Source organism: Eufriesea mexicana, unplaced genomic scaffold, assembly GCF_001483705.2.
Source record: "Eufriesea mexicana isolate 0111107269 unplaced genomic scaffold, ASM148370v2 scaffold1653, whole genome shotgun sequence".
NCBI classification, from domain to species: Eukaryota; Metazoa; Arthropoda; class Insecta; order Hymenoptera; family Apidae; genus Eufriesea; species Eufriesea mexicana.
This window is the reverse complement of record NW_016909884.1, coordinates 418,154-436,724: the sequence shown is the minus strand read 5'-3', so window position 1 is coordinate 436,724 and position 18,571 is coordinate 418,154. Positions and strand designations below refer to the sequence as shown.

The 18,571-nt window shown below is 41.2% G+C and overlaps 1 protein-coding gene across 2 annotated transcripts in view; it reads right to left on the bottom strand.

Moving 5' to 3' along the window:
• Calx (sodium/calcium exchanger 3) overlaps positions 1 to 18,571 on the bottom strand; it is a 203,317-nt gene that overhangs the window by 57,969 nt on the left and 126,777 nt on the right. For both annotated transcript variants that reach the window (XM_017902012.1, XM_017902013.1), the window contains exon 5: positions 3,634 to 3,798. In XM_017902012.1, coding sequence (XP_017757501.1) covers positions 3,634 to 3,798 — 165 coding nt within the window. The remainder of the gene's footprint in view (positions 1 to 3,633; positions 3,799 to 18,571) is intronic.

Here is an 18,571-nt window from a genome sequence, read left to right as displayed (position 1 = left end):
TAACAAGAAAATAACAATATAATAATAATAATTATTATTATTAGCTGCTGGAGAAACTCGGGAAGGGAGAGAAATAACATGATAATAATAATAATAATAATAGTAGATATATATATCATTTACAAATATATATTTACGTTTAAAAAGAAGTCATTAAGCGTTATATTTATTTCAATCAAAGCTGGCAAAACAATTTCTATCATACGTAACCTACTCTCTAACGACATCTCGACGATATTATCGATATATCTCTAAGATAAGTATCAATAAAATACGCATAAAGTATCGACAACGCTTAATCCCAAATTTATATAAAATTTATTTCACCCATACAAGTATTAGCGGAAAATCGAGATTTCGGCAAATTAATTGCACTCTGCATGCCGCCCCGTTTGCGCTTTTGTCGCGACATTTCGACGAACGAAACGAATTATAAAATTGTTACACCGTAGGAAAAATCATAAAATCGTCCGTCGCGTTTATTATTTCCACCAACAATGTTTCGACAATACGTCGAACCCTGTTTATTCGACTGCATTTACGCCACCCTTTGCAGCCGAGATCGCCGAGCGCCGACGAGTTTTATTTCCCGCGTAAAAGAGAAAATCGCGTCCACGCGTTAACGATTCCGTTTCGCTCGGTTTCCTTTAAAAATGAAAAAAACACAGCCTTTCGCGGAAATTAATCGAATGCCTGCTCCATATTGTATAGCGCAATCGTAAAGCGCCGGTTTCGCGATAGTTTATCCGCCATTTAGTAGCTAAAGTGGAGGCGGTAATTAATTTCGCGGTTTTAAGTAACGCTATCGCCGCCATTTCAATGGAAATTATACGTGTTAGAGAGTCGTGATGTGTTTTTATCGCGCGTTCGTCGAAATTTCGTGGAATTTCCGAAATGAGTGGTATCACGATCGATCGACGAGTATTCGTGACGTTAACATTTAAACAGTTATTTTATTTATTTATTTGAGGGAAACATCCCACTGGAATGCGTTAAAAATGTAATTAAGACAGATATACAAATTTACGAAATTTGATCGAATAAACTGTTCAGAATGAAAGTATTTTTGAACACTGGTATAGAGAAATATTTTTGAATATTAATACTTTTTTTATGAATATTTATTTTACTGTCATTTTGGAGACTGACATCATTAAAATCAAAAAATAATTCAATAATATGTACGCTACTTACGAGAAACCTTTACCGATATGAGATATGAGCCGTGGTGGCGCTAGTGAGTTATACGCAACATCGTCTTAAGACTGCCGGACCCTACTCGTGGAAGCGTTAACGTTACATCGGTTCAAAAACACTGTTCTATAACCTTATCCTTCGGACAAAAGGGAGTTTAAACCTAACTCCAACTTTTATACTAACAACAGTATCATAATGAAAGTAATTACATTTCTGCAAAACTTCTTGCCGTTATAAAACCTAATTCCGCCTCCTAAAATTAAAACCTTCCTTTATACTGCGTAACTTCCTTTCATCCACCACTGTAACTGAACCTTTAACTATAACCAGCAGGAGCAAACTGTCGATTTCCGGTGGAAGAGGACACAAACGCCCCTGAAAATCTTTCTTAGTCCTTCTTAGTCGTTCTTAGCAGAAGCAAGCCGCTGTTTTCTCCGAGCAAACTCACCCTTCGATATTAGAGGCGCGTAAACATCTGCCAAGCTTCCTTCTGTCCCTCTACCTAACCACGGTTCTTTAGGCTCCCAGGAATAAAATAAGCGCGCTTCTTCGCGAAACGAAAGGCGTATTTCGATGAAACTCGCTGGCAGAAGGACTCCTATGAACGCGAGACGTGACAGAGTGTAACGCGGGATCGTTTTCATTCATTGTTCGAATCCGGAGCTCGATGTAACTGGTACTCGAGGCGAACGATGGGCAACTTTTAATCAACCCTTGATCTTCCTCGTAATCCTTGGCTTAGCCGTTCGAGTGGCCACGTAGCGCCATCGCGCTGTTCGCATTTCGCGCCGAAGAGAGCCTCTTTATCAGCTCGCCATGTGTAATTAGCGTTCTAGATCCTGGTATACAGTGTGCTTTGTAATACTGGGATTTAATTGTTTGGTAAGTGCGACGAGGAGCAATGCAGTTGTAGAGACTACCTTGTGACTAAAATGCAGTCAAAATCCATTAATGACTCAGGAGTCAACCCCAATATTTTCCAAACACGTGATACCCTTTCCTTACCAGGCAAAATTATACAGGATGTACTAGCAACGATTGTGCAACCGAGAAGGAGGTGATTCTACGTGAAAAAGCAAATAAAAAATGAAGAATAAAATTTTTGCATTCGAAGCTTCGTTGTGGAGAAAATCGACTTTGAATACACACCGAGCGCGCTGATATACTGACGGTCCGCCATCTTTGTAAACCAAACTTAAGTGCACGCGTACTCGGTGAATATTCAAAGTCGATTTCCTCCACAACGAAGCTTCGAATGAAAAAATGTTATTCTTCATTTTCGATCTGCTTTTTCATATAGAATCACCTCCTACCGATTGTATCACCGTTGTTGGGACACTCTATATATTAACTCGAATCAATAACGAATAATTTGGTGCAGTTTCTCAGCCGGTAAGTATCGGTAACGTTAAGAATTCATCGTGACAGGTGCTGAATGCACCGTCAATTGCATATAGTGATCCAAACCAATCCCAATACCATCAGGAATTTCCCGTAAACCAATAAAAGAAGAGCAACCATGTCTCTCACCCCATTTCCAATAACCTCTACCACTAAAACGATAAACCATTGCCTCGCTGCTGAATTCTCAGATACACGAACCTAACCAACGTCGAACCACATCGCAAACAATTGCTAACGAAGCTGAAACAGATACACGATTTCTTGGAAGACGCGAAGGAAACATCGGGAAGGAAAAGCCGTAGCTTGGCAGGAATTTAAAGGACAAACACGGCCCACGGGGAAGCCTCGATTTCCATTTCCTGAGGGAGCCGTTCCCGCAATAAAAGTCTTCTCACCGTTACGTTGAACGCTGCCGGTGCTCTACACGTGCCAGTAACTCACTACCTGTCCGCAGTAAAACCCGCGGGAAGATCTCGCGAGAGAAATGTGCAGCGGTACTTACCGCCTGCCTCCGGCAGAATCGCGAGGATTCTTCCGCGGGACAATGAAAGATCGGTCGGAGCAGTTCTCGCGGTTGTTCCGTCGAACGATCCGTCGAAATATCTTCCTACCCGCAGCTTTTACGACGCGAGTAACCTCGCGCGGAGCTACCCACCTCCGCCATCGCGCAGAAATTGCCGCGATTTTCCAATTTACCCCGTTAATCGCGCCAATTACGCGATGACGATCGAACAGATCGGAGATAAGAGATCGGCAAGATTGGAAGACTTCCGCGGCTTAATTCGCTCGTCGGAATCTCTTATTCGTGTCCTCCATTCGATTCGGCTCGGGCATAAACAAGGTCGTAGCTTTCCATTTATGGCGAGAGATGGGGAAAATATTTCAGCACTACCTCGCGGCATAAGCGGAACGCTGTTGACAAACATAACTTACGCGTGCCAGATGCAGAGGAGTCCACCCTCTGACCCGTTCCTTGCCTGGCAAGCAAGGAAAGAGTACGCTTTAGAGCAGTTCGATATCGCGAAGACTTACCCGTCGGTGGGACGAACGCGAACAACACCTTCCAGAATATCGTCACGCCGTGCATTAGGTAGTCTAGGGTAGATGGCGCAGCTGGTTCGCCGCCATCGCCGTCGTCCTCGTCACCGCCGCTCACGGTTAGGGCCTCCGTGAATTGTTCCTTCCAAGAACTGGTGCCTGTGCACATAAATTCCATTAATTTGTATCAGTCTACTAGATTTCGTACAAATTATAACGCGAGTGGATCTATTTGAAAGTTGAAACACGATGTAAAGTGAATTTTAGTTAGGATAGGGAGTCTAGGGTTCGTTTGGGATTTATTTATACGTGTGCTATATATGGTGTTAGGAAACTATTTACACCGGTGTACTACGGATAAGGTAGGTTACATGAGCTATAAATCACACGTGATATTTATATTTGTCATGGGATTTGGATGGTGCTGCTTTCTGAACTCTAACACGTTCGTTGTCTATGACATCGTTGGGTATGCTTCGTGTATTCGTTTATGAGATAAAGCATCTAGAATAGTGTACAGGCAAGACACTCTTGTGTGTATCATACGTGATGTATGCATGATCTATCTACCGTCGTTACAAGGGTGCTGCCATCTGTATATCGCGTGTTTAGTCACGTGACGTTGCATCGTGCCCAGTCTTCACTTTAGTTGCACTCCAATTGACAAAAGTATCAAACTGGTTACGTGTCTGATAAGTATGTTGGATTAAAGTAATTCTAATGTAATAAACATAACCTAATGAATCTAGTAAATATAAAAAGACCAAGTGTATTTGCAGTCAAAATAAATGATTAACGATTAAATTTCGAATTCTCGTTTTCTGTGACATTTTATTAAGTTTGAAAACCGAGTACTCGCGAGAGACTAGCGAATAAATCAAATTGATATTAACAAAAAGCTAATACGACGGAAAACTCGATATTTCGCGGTGAAATTACATCGCTCCTTCGAAATAGCGCGATTTAAAGCGGCGGATTACAGGCAAGAAGTCTTCGACCACAATCGTATTGAACCACAGCCAAGGGCAAGGGTGAAAAGGTATGTACTTTCGAAGCTTTTTGCGTTCCCACGAGCGCAAAGTTGCCATTTGTCGGGCAATTTCTTACAACCGGGCGGGGCCGTAAATCAACGGCGACATCGCGCGGCGGATTTCAGAAGCTCGGCGCAAAGAACGCAGCGCGGCCGGTGTTTCGGACGCGGATACCTCCGTTCGCTTCATTCTTCCGCTACTCCCGAATAATTTACGCGTTTTCCCGTTTCCCACGTAATTGGCGAGTAGTTGCAGCGTCGTAAATCACGGTTCCCCGTCACGGGGCGTCCTCACGAGGACGTGTATCGCGTCCGATCGATTTTTCCCGACGATAATTCCCACTTAGTCTCTCAAAGGTTGCCGCGGCTGCCCCGACTGCAATTTTTCCTGCTCGAAGTTTGTTTCAAGGTAAAGCTAACACACCGTTTCCCGCATCAATTATTCCCGCCATCAGCGTGGCAGGCTGGAACGCCAGGCAGGAAATCTCGAAAGAGTTAACTACCGATGGGAACGACTGTAAAGCAGAACGGTCTCTTTATAAAATTCCAGACAAATTATGCAACTGCCGCCCGTTGCTCGCTATTTACGCTCTTACTTTGCCCCATTACCGCCGATACCCAGTTAAACGTTTGGAACAGCTGCACGCCATTTAATCCCAGAGGATAGACCTCCCGTCTGGCCCAGCCTGGCAACCTTTAACGAAACTTTAATCATTTTACGACCGTTCTACGCTAGGCTCGTCATAAAACTTTCATTAATCCATCCCACTTGCTTCCTACCTTCGCGATCCGGAGTAACCATCACGAACTTCCCGTCTGTTCCACGTTTGAGTCGTTCGCGACGACCAAAGAAGGCTCCCAGACAGGAATAGGGTGAAGTAGAAGGGACGGGGAGAAGGGATAGCAAGGAGATTCGAGAAGGGAAGAAGTAAACGGAGGTGTACACGGGGAATTAAACGCGAAGGACTCGCTGCAGAGGCAAGAAAGCGACACCTTGGTCGGTGCTGAGGGATAAAACCGGGCAATCGGAAGGACAGGTCTCGCAGGATCCGTTGTCCCGGATGTGGGTCAGCGTTTCTTGCGGAAGCGCGATCGCGCGACAATCTTGTCTCCCTCTGGAAAGATTTAATGATTCGTTCCGTGTGGTAACCTCGTCCTCGCGGAAGTGGACGCTTCTCCGAAGGATTTTCCCGCTTGTTCATCATTTCGCGCTGCTCCCTCGCGTGAGATTAAACCGGCCACCGACCCGCCATTCGCTTCCCTCCGCCATCGTTGAACCCACTGCTTCCACGGGCTTCATTTCTCCAGTGGAAAGGAACGAGAGTGGAAAGGATACCATGGACTACAGGATAACGCGGTTATCGCGTTACGCTTTGTTCGAATTCGCGTGATATGAGAATTTCTCGCGAACCTCGGGCAATGTGTGCATGCACCATCGTTGTGTCTTTTGTTTTGTGTATTTTTATTAATTGGAACGGTTTTGGGTAATTAGATAGAAAGAGGTAGATTGTGAAGGCACCTTTTTGGCTAAATTTTGGAATTAAATTTAAAATTTTGGTTAAATTTTGAGATGGAGAGATGGTTGTATGTGTGGGAAGCAATTGTTCAAACTATTTAATTTTGTGACATCAAAAATCATTGAAATATGTGTAATTACCCGATTTTAACCCTTTATATTCGGCAATTTTTTCGTTGCAGAAAAATAGTAATTCGAAGACTCTGCTATAAAATTGATGATATTTTTAAAATAGTAAATAAGAAATCGTATGCAAATTAAGATGCAGAATTATTTTACTTTGACAATGCACGCATAGTTGGGTAATTTTAAATTTGATACATTAATTAACATCGATCTTCAGAATCTGATTAAATGGCGACTGAGAGTTGCCTCTCGAGTGCAAAGGGTTAAAACGATATACAGGGTGTCTCGTGGTGAGTGTCGCTTGATACGAACCAGTGGGTGATGAGACAAAATGCACAGAGATTTTTATCTTTTTCATAATTTTTTGTGGAGAGTTTCAATATGTGATGGAAGGAAATTTGCGTCTATTATTTCGAGGTTATTCCTGTGGTCATGTTTGATATAGATTTTTAATATATATATTAAAAAATAATATAAAATAAATATAAAATAAATGATGTCTTTAAGAAAGAACGAGTGGATCGAGTATGCGTGAAATGAATGAAGTGTGGTATAGGTTGTGGATAATTATGCAATGTATGAAAGAAAAGAGAATGTGTAAAGAGTAAACCTGTGTACGATTATCGTGAGAAAGAGCAAACCCAATTCGATATATTTCATCGACAATTTTACCCTGTGTTGTAATATTGTTCAATAAATATTTAATATTTTCATTTAAACACAATATCCACGACTAACAATTCCAAGGTCAATATGTGTTTGAAATGTATATGTACATAGGTATATTATTAATGTATGTAAACGAAGCTTTTTTACTTCATATTATCATAAATTAAAAGAGAGACTCGTAAATTCAGGAAAAGAAATAATTCAACAAATTTATTAATAAAGCATTGTTAATTCATATAACGAAACCAGAGGAACAGTTTTGAGGTCGTTTACTATACAGAGTGCCCCATATAAGTTGGTACTAGGAAAAATTCAATGGAGAGCTGTTATAAAGAGTACAATCTGTTTTCTAGTTAATTATAAAATACAAACATACTGAATACTGTAAAATAGACTGAAATATTAAAATGTCTGCAACGCTTTATTTTTCGTAAACCACTTTTTGAAATGGAACACCCGTTTTAACAAATCTGCGTATATAACGTACTTAATATAATTGAGATGCTATCCACCAGTAAATAAAAGAATAAATAAAAATAAATAAAAGAATATCGTGGTCCTAAATAAATCTGCGTAATTTATATAATATATAATTGAGTTACTGACCATCTACGAAAAAATAAATAAATAAAATAAATATGGTGAATACCACGGTCTTCAACAAATTTATATAATTAACTTAATATAATCGAATTATGGTTCAACAAAAAATGAAATAAATAAAATAAATTCGCCAAATATCATGGTCTTCAACAAATCCATGTAATTCACTTACTATGATTGAGCTACTCTCGGTCAATAAATAAAACAAATTTTACAAATACCGTGGTCTGTATAATTAACATAATATAATCGAGACTGTTCATCAAAAAATGAAATAAATAAAATAAATTCGCCAAATATCATGGTCTTCAACAAATCCATGTAATTCACTTACTATGATTGAGCTACTCTCGGTCAATAAATAAAACTAATTTTACAAATACCGTAGTCTGTATAATTAACATAATATAATCAAGATTGTTCATCAAAAAATGAAATAAATAAAATAAATTCGCCAAATATCATGGTCTTCGACAAACCTATGTAATTCACTTACTATGATTGAGCTACTCTCGGTCAATAAATAAAACTAATTCTATAAATATCATGGTCTTCAACAAATCTGTATAATTAACGTAACATAATCGAGATTGTTCGTCAAAAAATGAAATAAATAAAATAAATTCATCAAATACTATAGTCTCCAATAAATCCATATAATTCGCTTACTAAGATTGAGCTACTGATTGCCAACGAATAAACGAGTATACACGAGTAAATAAACCAAATTCAACGGATTCAGTGCACCTATGAAGCAAGGCTAATTTCCAGCTAAACGAACAGCCTCCTCTTTCCACGTCTCGTGTGAAAATCGCGCAATAACGTCCCCTTATTGCGCCGTTTCCGGTGACGCGCCTTGGGGGACGCGTTGAATCCGTCGTCATTCGAGTTATCCATTCTTCCTCCGAGTTTCCCGTCTAAATGACCCTTTGTGGTGGCGATTTTTGTTCGACCGAACCGAGAAACGGGCAAAAAAGAGGGAAAACGAGGAAAAAGAACGGCCTCTCACGAAGAATTCGCGCCCTTTGTGCGCGCACCCCCGACTACCCTCGGGGAAGTTAATTTTAAACCCGAACGCGCGAGGCGTCGCGGCGTTGGACGCGTTCGATTCCGCTTGCTTCACGCTGGACAGCCTCTGAATCGGTTCTTTGTCCGTTTTAACGCCGATTAGCCTTGTTAATCGGGAAATCTTCGACGCGATAGCTCTCGGCAATTAAATGAACGTCGATGCGGAGATTTTGACAGTAAACCTGTCATGACCTAAATCACGCTTCTCGAAACTTTCATTCGAAATTTAAAATTGCACCGTTATCGAATTAAACGATTCACCCAATAGAATCAGAACCCCTAAAAAAATTCCATACTCACTTGCATACCTTCAAATTCCACTTTCTCGTAAAATTCGCTAAAAATCGAGGCACCTAATTTTGGACCTAACCTAAAATCGAAGCATCAAGGAGACTCTCCCAAAAGAGCGGAAATCCCCTAAAAAGATTCCATACTCACTTTCAAACCTTTAAATTCTACTTTCTCGTAAAATTCGCTAAAAATGGAGGCAGCTAATTTCGATAGGAAAATCCTGCGATACTATAGACAACGGCTAAACCCGAGCACACGTTTGGATAGCACACATACCGTATACCAGTAGGAGATAGGACAGGGTTAAACGATTAATTCTCAAAGGTGAAATTCCTCGCAACGACGCCATCGCTATCGACGCGCGAGTAGGTGAGTCCATCGCTGGTTGGCTCATTGTACCGGACAGTTGGCTGGTCTCTGGAAACACGCGTTCCACAGACCTTGTGCCCGGCCTGGCACGGTCGTCGTTCTTCAATTACGAACGCGTAATCGAATTTGCTACGTGTGTTGGTGTCGGTGGTCGCGTAACGAGCTCGTCGGGCAGGGATTCTTTTCTCGATGTCTGTTTAGCTCGCGCGGGCAAGGGGTGGCAAAATTATCGCGGGAACCTTCGACCAGCATTATTTCCTTCACCGTGTGCAAACCTCGAGAAAGCCCGCGGAGATTGAAGTGAAACAATTTTAATTCGAATCTGACCACGAACGGCGTTGTTAAATTTCGCTTGGGCTCCATTTTAATTTCGTCCAGTGAGTGTTGCGCCATCTCGCGAGTGTCACGCGATTTATAAACATGAGGGGATGCGGCTAATAAAACCGGTAAATTTGCTTGAATACGTTAACGACTGTAATAAATTAAGCACACGCTGAAAACGTTCACGGGTTAATTCTCTTTCTCTCTCTCTCTCTCTCCCCCTCTCGTGACCGTTCTCATTTCCTTTCAAATTTCCCTTTAAATTCTGTGTAAATTCAGTGATACGCGAGTTACCCTTGATTTAATTAGAGGGAACCGTGATTGGTCCTTTTTGGAAGCGATAATGGTAGCTAAATGTACGCGTAAGTTGTTGCGTGACTGGTTGAAAGTGTAGTGAAGAGTTTGATACACGTATATGTACACTCATGCATGGAGGTAATCGATCATTGCCTGTGCTGTTTTCAAGAAGCGATATTTGATTCGTTTAACGAGAAGGAACATTTAAAATCGTTGAAATTCGACGATATGTGAAGTATTTATATTGCATTTGTTACATACATGTACATGTAATGTTAATTAAAACATAAGAAGTTTATGTTTCGCCACTTGTAATAGCCTTAGACGATTTTCCGCGGAACTCACTAGCGCCACCACGGCACGTATCTACGACAAATGTGTCGTAGATCTCGTATACATCGTTGAATTATTTTCCAATTTTACTGGCATAATCTTGGGACTTTCTTCTTACTATATCATATCATTTGAAACATTTTACTTGTTGAACCCAGCAAATGCAAGCGTTCGAGTATTATCTCAAATCTACTTCTACGTACAACACAGCACACAGTACATTCAAAACAAATAAAAATTTGTCATGTCTCTAAGTTAATCGATTCGGTAAATGGAAATGAGCGGAAGAAGAAGCGAAGAGGTGCAGTATGATGGTGCAGAAATCGAGGGAAATGTAGATTAAAACGAATTAAAACCAAAGTTGTATGATATAATGCACCACGTATGATATATTTTTATATATTTTCTGCTGTTCTGACGTTAGAAACGTTCATTGTCTATCATGGCAGCCACCAACTCTTCGCCGAAATTAAACTTCTCCTCATCTGCAGTTAGTATACACCGGTCGTTACCGGAATATCTGCACGAGTTGGCGAATATTCGACGAATCTCTGTTACACGAAGCTCGATCGTCTGCGACTGCTATGTCACGCTCGAGGACAATTCCACTCACGGAATTAGACCAGTCTGTCGGGTGCTCGATTAACGAAGATGTCCTCCGGCACGACAGACACATTGCCCGCCAATAAATCAATCGGTCGGATGCCTCCGAACGCGAGAGGAATTCTCTCTCTTTCTTCGTCAACGACTCCTTCAAAGGACTCGACTCCTCATCTAGCCGGAATCCATTAATTTTCCCGGTTCTTCCTGTTTTGTTTTCCCCTCTCCACCCTTCCAGTCGCCGGATTCTGCTCTGGAGATCAAGAGAACCGGCTCGATCTGCCGGGACAGAGGAACGAGACGATGAAGCGGAGCTGGCCGAAGAGGAACGCTTTATCGAGGCGCGAAGGAGGCGTGTCCCTGGCGATTTCTTCCGACAAAAGGTAGGGCAAAACGTGAAATGCAAAACGGCCGTCGAACAAAAGGACTCGCTGCGCGATAGAACCGTGCCGATCTACCGAGCAACCCGGAGTTCCTCTGAACTTTCGCCACCGCCATCGGATTTACTGGACTTTCAGTTAACCCAACCCCTTGCTCACCCTCTCTGCCTTTTCTCCTCCTCTAACGGCTCCCTTTCGTCTATCCAGACCGAGGATACAAGTTTGCAACTCGATATAACGGGACAGTGATCTCGAATCTAATACGAATCGTGGAATAAGCGACACTAGCGCCGTCGGCGGAGACTCGCGCGACCATTTAACAGCGTCACGCGGCCGCCATCTTGTCACGCGTGTGATACGCGCGCCAAGCTTTCGAATTCGGCTAATTGAAAAGGTTTACCGCCGGGAACGCAAACGAAACGAATTCTCGCTTCACGTGCAATCGTGGAGCTCTCTCTGCGCTGCTCTCTGCCACTCGAGAACTTCGTTGTTTCGCGAATTTCGTTCCCAACGCGTAATCCAACTTCGAGGCGGAGTTTCGCGCAGATGTGTACCAGTGTTTCCGCACGCACTTCCTCGAGTTTTCAGCTTCGCGATGGTTTAATCGCGTTTCGAGTAGCGGCAGATTTTCAGGGCCCGATTTCGCGTCTTAATCATTCGAGATGTCGATATTCCGGATTACGATCTTCTTAATGATATTTGTGACGAAGGTTTATTTTTGTAAAACAAAGGACTATTAAGGACCTGGCGTGTTTAGTAATATAGTTGGTGCTTGGATAAAAGAGTCAAATAATTTTAAACGGAATAATTTAAAACGTATTTTACAACTCCTGCATTGGAATTGAATTAGCTAACTCGTGATTTGAAGAAGAGGATCATAGACGAACTTCAGCTGTCGTTTATAGATATCTGGGACGATAAACGTCACTGTTGTATCTTAAGCACGAATGAAACATTAATTTTGAATTACTGTATTAATTGATTTATGACGATTCTGTTGATCTAGTCGAGTTTTTAATTATTTGCTTTGATTTTATCGCAGTACGAATTTTGTCGAAGTCCAGTGTGTACCAGATTATTGAAATTCTGCTGTATTTGGACACAGACCAATTTGTATGCTACCCATATAGACGAAGAGTACAAAAGATACACGAGTAGTAATTCACTAGCTAAAGTGATTAATTCCAATTTCGAATTTACTAAAACTCTAGAACCAATCGATATTTAATTTTTTATATTTTAAATAAATTTTACTCATTTTTTGGAGGTAATCGATGTTGCAAATGAGTGACTTAATACAGATTCAGAAAGAAGAACTAATGTAATTAAACCTAACTCAAGTTTATCATGAAATTTTTGACAATGGATTTTAAAAAATAAAAATTGTCGATAGGTACCTACATCAAATATTGCAATAAAATATTCCTCCAGACTCTGCATTTTTGCTGTAACTGTTATATTTCTTTAACCATAAGATTGTTACCTAATTTAACATCTACTACCATCTCCGTTATTCTGAAAACTACATTTACGAAGTGTCATCGATATTAATTTGTCATCATTATCCTCCTTTCTTCCTGGCCCCAGTCGAAATCTCCAAAGTCACCCTCCTAAATAATCGCCCAGAGCCGTTCCAAGGGTGCGAATGACGAAGGGGCCATTATCGTGTCACGTTTATGAACCAAACATTTCATAGTTATACCTTAAAACTCATTTTATCACAGAGCATCGTTAAAAAATTAAAAACGCAACTGTCAGTCCTCCCCTTCCTCTATTTCTGCATACCCAATTTCAAAACGAAGAGGATCAGGCTAAGCCCTTTTGTTTGACGAATACAACCCTTTTGTATTCCCAATAATACATTGGAACCCGAAGATCAATGGCGGATCGTAACGAGACCGAGTGAAACTGAATAATGGCAGCAATGGCGTAATTTTCCGATCGAAATGTTAGCTATTAACAAGCAGAATAGCTAACATTTCGATTGGCAGACTACCCCGTTGATCTTCGTCGCCGTCTTCGGCCAATAGCGATCTATTACTCGATACATACGGATTATCCCGCCTTGACACACCTACATCAGCCACGAGGTCGGTATTTCGAAGGTTTATAACACGATCGTAAAAGCTCGTGGAGGTTGTTGGAGTCTGTTTATACGACATCCTCTGTGTTGCAGTGATGCTGGAGAGAACGAAAGGAAAAGGGAGGGATGCGTTTCGTTCAAAGCCTAGTAGACCTATCAGTAGAGGTACCTATCAAGCCTTGCCTTAGACGGGGATACTATTGGAAAGCTTGGAAATTCTATATATAGGAAGAGAACTTAAGAGAAAATCCTCGAACCTCCTTGAACTTGGAATCCATCTAGTAGCGAGGGTGAAAATGATTCCACCACACGTGTAAAATAATTAAAATATCCTGCAATGAGTGCATCGTGTATACTAATGGAAATACATATTTTAATATCCGCACATGCAAAGTGACATCATTTCTAGAAATTCTGTCAGCGAGAGACCTTCTTTCTGGTCAAGTTATCTTAATACAAAATCGCAAAATTGCTCGAAAATTTTGCCCAGAGGATTCTTCGAAATTATGTCATTTCATCGAAATCGTCAGCGAGCGACCTCCTATACATTCATCGGTATTTACCAGGAACAAAATCAAAGTCTAGAAAATTTCCGTCTAGGGAAAAAATTGATCAATCACTCTCTCCATTCGTTTACAGCCAACGAAACGTTCAGAAGTTCCCAGGTTCTAGTTCTCCGACTCCAGAATTTTCTGAAGTGGGGGATTATCCACTAGAATTCCCCAAAACAACGAGCAGTCGCGGAAACAAGGCTCATCGTTGAAGCGTACACGACTGCACGTTGAAGACGAGACGAAAGATCGCGACCACGCGTTTGATTACTTCCTGCAGATGTCTGGACGAAGAGTGGTTGCGGGATAGGTGGAATCGTCGGAGATCCGTGGAATTTTATTTCGTTTGCCGAAAGTCTGGCTCACCCTCTCGGCGTCTACGTTTCTAAAGTTCGTAAACAGGGTCGGTTAACCACCACTGTTCCGGAATTTGTATCCAACGTCTGATCCTCTTGCAGACCCTCGAAACCTACCGACCCACGAAGGAACTTTGCTGTAGGAAATAAAGATATTTTGACTCTACTGTGTGTTTCAGAAAAGATGGCAGATGACCAATGATCTTCGTCACCGTTTTCGGCTAATAATGATCACTGCCAGGAATTAATCAACCACGAGGATATGAACACGCTGTGTCTTCTTTTCTCGAACGCACAGTATATGTCATGAAAATTAATCCTATGGAAGTGCGAATGCAGTTGTAGTTTATAAAACATATTTATAAATTATCAAATATATTATTAATAACAAATTGTTCAGAACGTAAATTTATAATAAAAGAGAAAAAAATTAATAAATTATTGACTATTACTTTAATTTATAATGTACAAGTGTTAAAATGTATCTATAATTTGCAAAAAGTTTATAAATAATTCGAATGATTGTTAATAACAAATTAATCTTGTTAATACTACATTGTTTACAACGTAAATTTATAATAAAAGTGAAAAAAATTAATAAATTATTGACTGTTATTTGAATATATGTCGTACAAGTGCTAAATTGTATCTATAATTTGCAGAAAGTTTATAAATAATTACACTGATTGTTAATAACAAATTAATATTGTTACTAACAAATTGTTTACAGCGTATATTTATAATAGCAGTAAAAAAATTAATAAATTATTAGTTATAACAGTGGAAAAATAATAATTAATAAAATCAGCGAAGTTCGAAAATTTCCGATTGGGGTGGGGGCCTTGGCCGATCGGCGGCTATATAAAGGGTGACGCGACGCAGCGTAACTCATTTGTCGGTTTGAGTTCAGGAGTGTAACATCTAAAATTTCATTGTGCGCGAGGGGTGGGGATTCGAAGTGAGGTTGGGGTTGGCTCCCCCACCCTCACCCTCACCCATTAAACAATTTACTAATAATTTTTATTTTGTTTTCAGATATTAATTATTTTTTTATTTCAGCTTTTAATTATTTTTGTTTTTCAGTTTTTAATTATTTTTTCGTTTTTCAAATGTTATTTATTCCTCTCTATTTATTTTTATTTGACAATTCGAATATTTCGTATAATATTCGAATTGTTTCATCGTTGGTTTATTTATGTCTCATTATTGGGTTGTTCCTTCCACTTGGTTGATCCTTCTCGTTTATATTTCTTCCCCATTTATTTTGTCTCTTCTTATTAATCCGTTTCATTTCAGGTTTACATATTTTGTTCTCTGGTTTTAATTATCTTTTACTTTTCAGATTTTATTTTTATTTGACAATTCGAATATTTCGTATAATATTTGAATATTTCTGCGTTGGGTTCTTACGTCTCATCGTTGGTTTGTTCATATCTCATGGTTAGGTTCTTAATATCTCATCGTTGGGTTGTTCGCTTCATTTAATTGATATTTATGGTTTATATTTCTTTATATTTGTTTTATTGTGTTGTACTAATCATTTACTAATCTGTTTCGTTTCAGCTTTTCATGTCTTTCAAGCCATTTAGATTAGATCTAACTAGTTGTAACAAGTTATAAGATAGATCCTTAGACTAAGTATCATGTGCGCGCTATCTGTACAAAGGTAAGCTACCTAACTTGGAGCGAAATATATCAATTCTTTATTCGCCATCCCCGTTTACCAAATAGAACATAATTGTCCTCGCGATAATCGCGATCATTCTTAAGTACCGACTAGCCTACGCGACGTACTCTCGAGTATTCGACAACTCCGCGCCTCGTAAGTCATTCTCACGGCTCGTCTCCGACACTCATTTCTGCCACTGTCAATCTCGTCATGCATCGGGATCTCTGGTGGTCCTCGGACTGGCGAGGCATCTGGAGTAATACGAGGGTCCGTCGACCTTAGTCGTCCTGGGTGCCAATCCGTGCACACGACCGGGGGATGGGCCCTGCAGTCGGAATCATTGCAAGAGCGTGCCTGCCTGCCCCTCTAGCACTTGGCGGCTATGTGGTTATGTTTGCATAGAGCCGGGGTATGGAGCATGCGCGTGATTCCGACTGTTAGGCCTCGCATAGGACCCTCGGATTGCCTCTGGGTGTTTCGTTGGTTCGTTGGCTGCCTTGGGTCATCGAGTAAGCCATGGCAAGGTCGGCAGTGGCAGGGTGGGTTAGGCCCGATCAGGAGACTGCTGAGGTACGAAGTTGCTCTTGTACACGGGATACGTCGCGTAGGCTAGTCGGTCTTTCGAATAATCGCGAACTCGTTCGGGCGCGCCGCGATTTTAACTTAGTTTTTCTTTGCTCGCGTTGTTTCGATTCCCCAATTTTGTGGGAACTTAGAAATTCTAGAGTCTGTTGAAATATGTTAGCATTGCGCTGTATTAAATTTTAGTATATCGAACCGAAACCCCTTTTATAAGACACGAAATTTAATAAAGTGTCAGTAGAGTCATTTTAATTTAATTCGCTCCAAGTTAGATTAGGCTATCTTTGATACAGATAGCGCCAGCAGGCTGCGCCACTAGGGCGCATGTCGGGTCTCGATGCGTAGCCACCTCCACGTGGTGAGACCTGGTAATTGGTATCAAACGATACCAAGCTAAGAGCTACGCGCGAAGTTTAAGATATTTCCTATTTCTCGTAAATTTTGAACTTTGAAAATAGAGTATAGGCAATATCTGTTGAAGTAATATTGGAATTAAGATGAATCAAGGTAAGTATAATTAAGTAAATAATTTATCTTTGAGCTAAAAACATGCACGGGGGTCTTTCCCCATGGTTGTTGTGGCTGTCGTTTGATCGCAGGGATATTCTCGACGTGGCGGTGGTGCTAGAAGGGACAAAAGGAAAAAGGATGAGATTCGTCCTGGACCTGCTAGTGGACTCATCAGTAAGACTACATAACAGGCCCTCCCTTAGATGAGTATGCGATTGGAAAGTTTGGAAATTCTATTTATAGGAAGTATAGAATTCATCGAGGCCTTGCAAGAAAATCCTCGAACCTCCTCGAACCTGACATCCACCTAGTGGCGAAGGTGAGAATGACGCTGCCACAATGGAAATAATTTCTCCGCGACGCGTAGGAACACCATCACTGCAGCAGGAGTGAGGATGTAAACACCCTGAGTCTTCTTCTCGTGGAAGTACAATACGTTGTTATATCGCGGAACGCGTTCTCCATTAAGAAGACAATTATCAATCCTCTCACTGCTAGGTCTCCCCATACCCAAAACAGGAAGGGTTCATTTCGTTCGATAAATACAAAGCGTCGCGAACTGCGGTTCTCCTCGCGTCTGTTGCCTGTTCTGGCAGCCTGAGCAAATATTAGGACTACGTAGAAGTCGCTTTCGTCGACGACGTGGATAACTCGATCGGTTACGGTAGTCTGATCCAACTAACGAAAAACGACGCTCCGACTCGCTTTCCGGGCAGACCGTGCAGGTGATTCTTCCCTAGGCAGGCTCCGTGCATTATTGCTTTCTATTAGCCAGGGAGCATCTGCGTGATCGTTTGTCACGCTGCTACCTCGCGTCTTGTTTAATCGGTCGGGTAAGCGAGAAAGAACGGCAGTGAAATAGAGTCAAAGGGCAGTGGGATGGAGCGAGTTCCGTGAAAGAGGATCAAGCATCAAAGAGAGGTGTCGTGAAAGGGTGAGACCACGCGATAGCCGCGGGAAAGACACGCGTAGGAGCGGACTTTCTTTCTCCTTTGATTGTTTCTCGTCCAGCTTAGCCACGAGTAGCGCCATTTGCCACGGTTCACGGTTCCTTCGTCTGTCTCCAGCTTCAATCAAGCCCCATTCACGGGGAAATTTATGCCGGAGCGGGGGACAACGAGGAGGATTTGGAAATGACGGCGGATAATGCGGCTGGGAAGCGACAAGAAACGGCTAAAATCATAAAATGCCGGAGACCGAGGAAGAGATAGGCTATCGCAGCGAGGCAGCGCTGGACGACTAGGAAGTAGCTGTGGCGGGACAAGAATCCGGCTATTAAATATTCCGATGTACGAAACGCCGCGTTAAAGCAGTGGTACGAGAAGATAGGTTCCCAAGTTACGGAAGAATTAAAATATGTATAGCAGGGAAACGGAATCTCTCGTGAGACGGCAGATAAAGGAGGAGTCTGAATATCGAAGTTGAAGATTTTACAAGTTACCAGTCTTTCTGGTAAGTTACTAGGCTTTTAAGGATATATATATAAATTACTAGATACTAGTAACCAGTCTTTTAAGATTTATATAAATCACTGTTTACTAGTCTTCCAAGGCTAGATATACTAATCACTAGATTTTC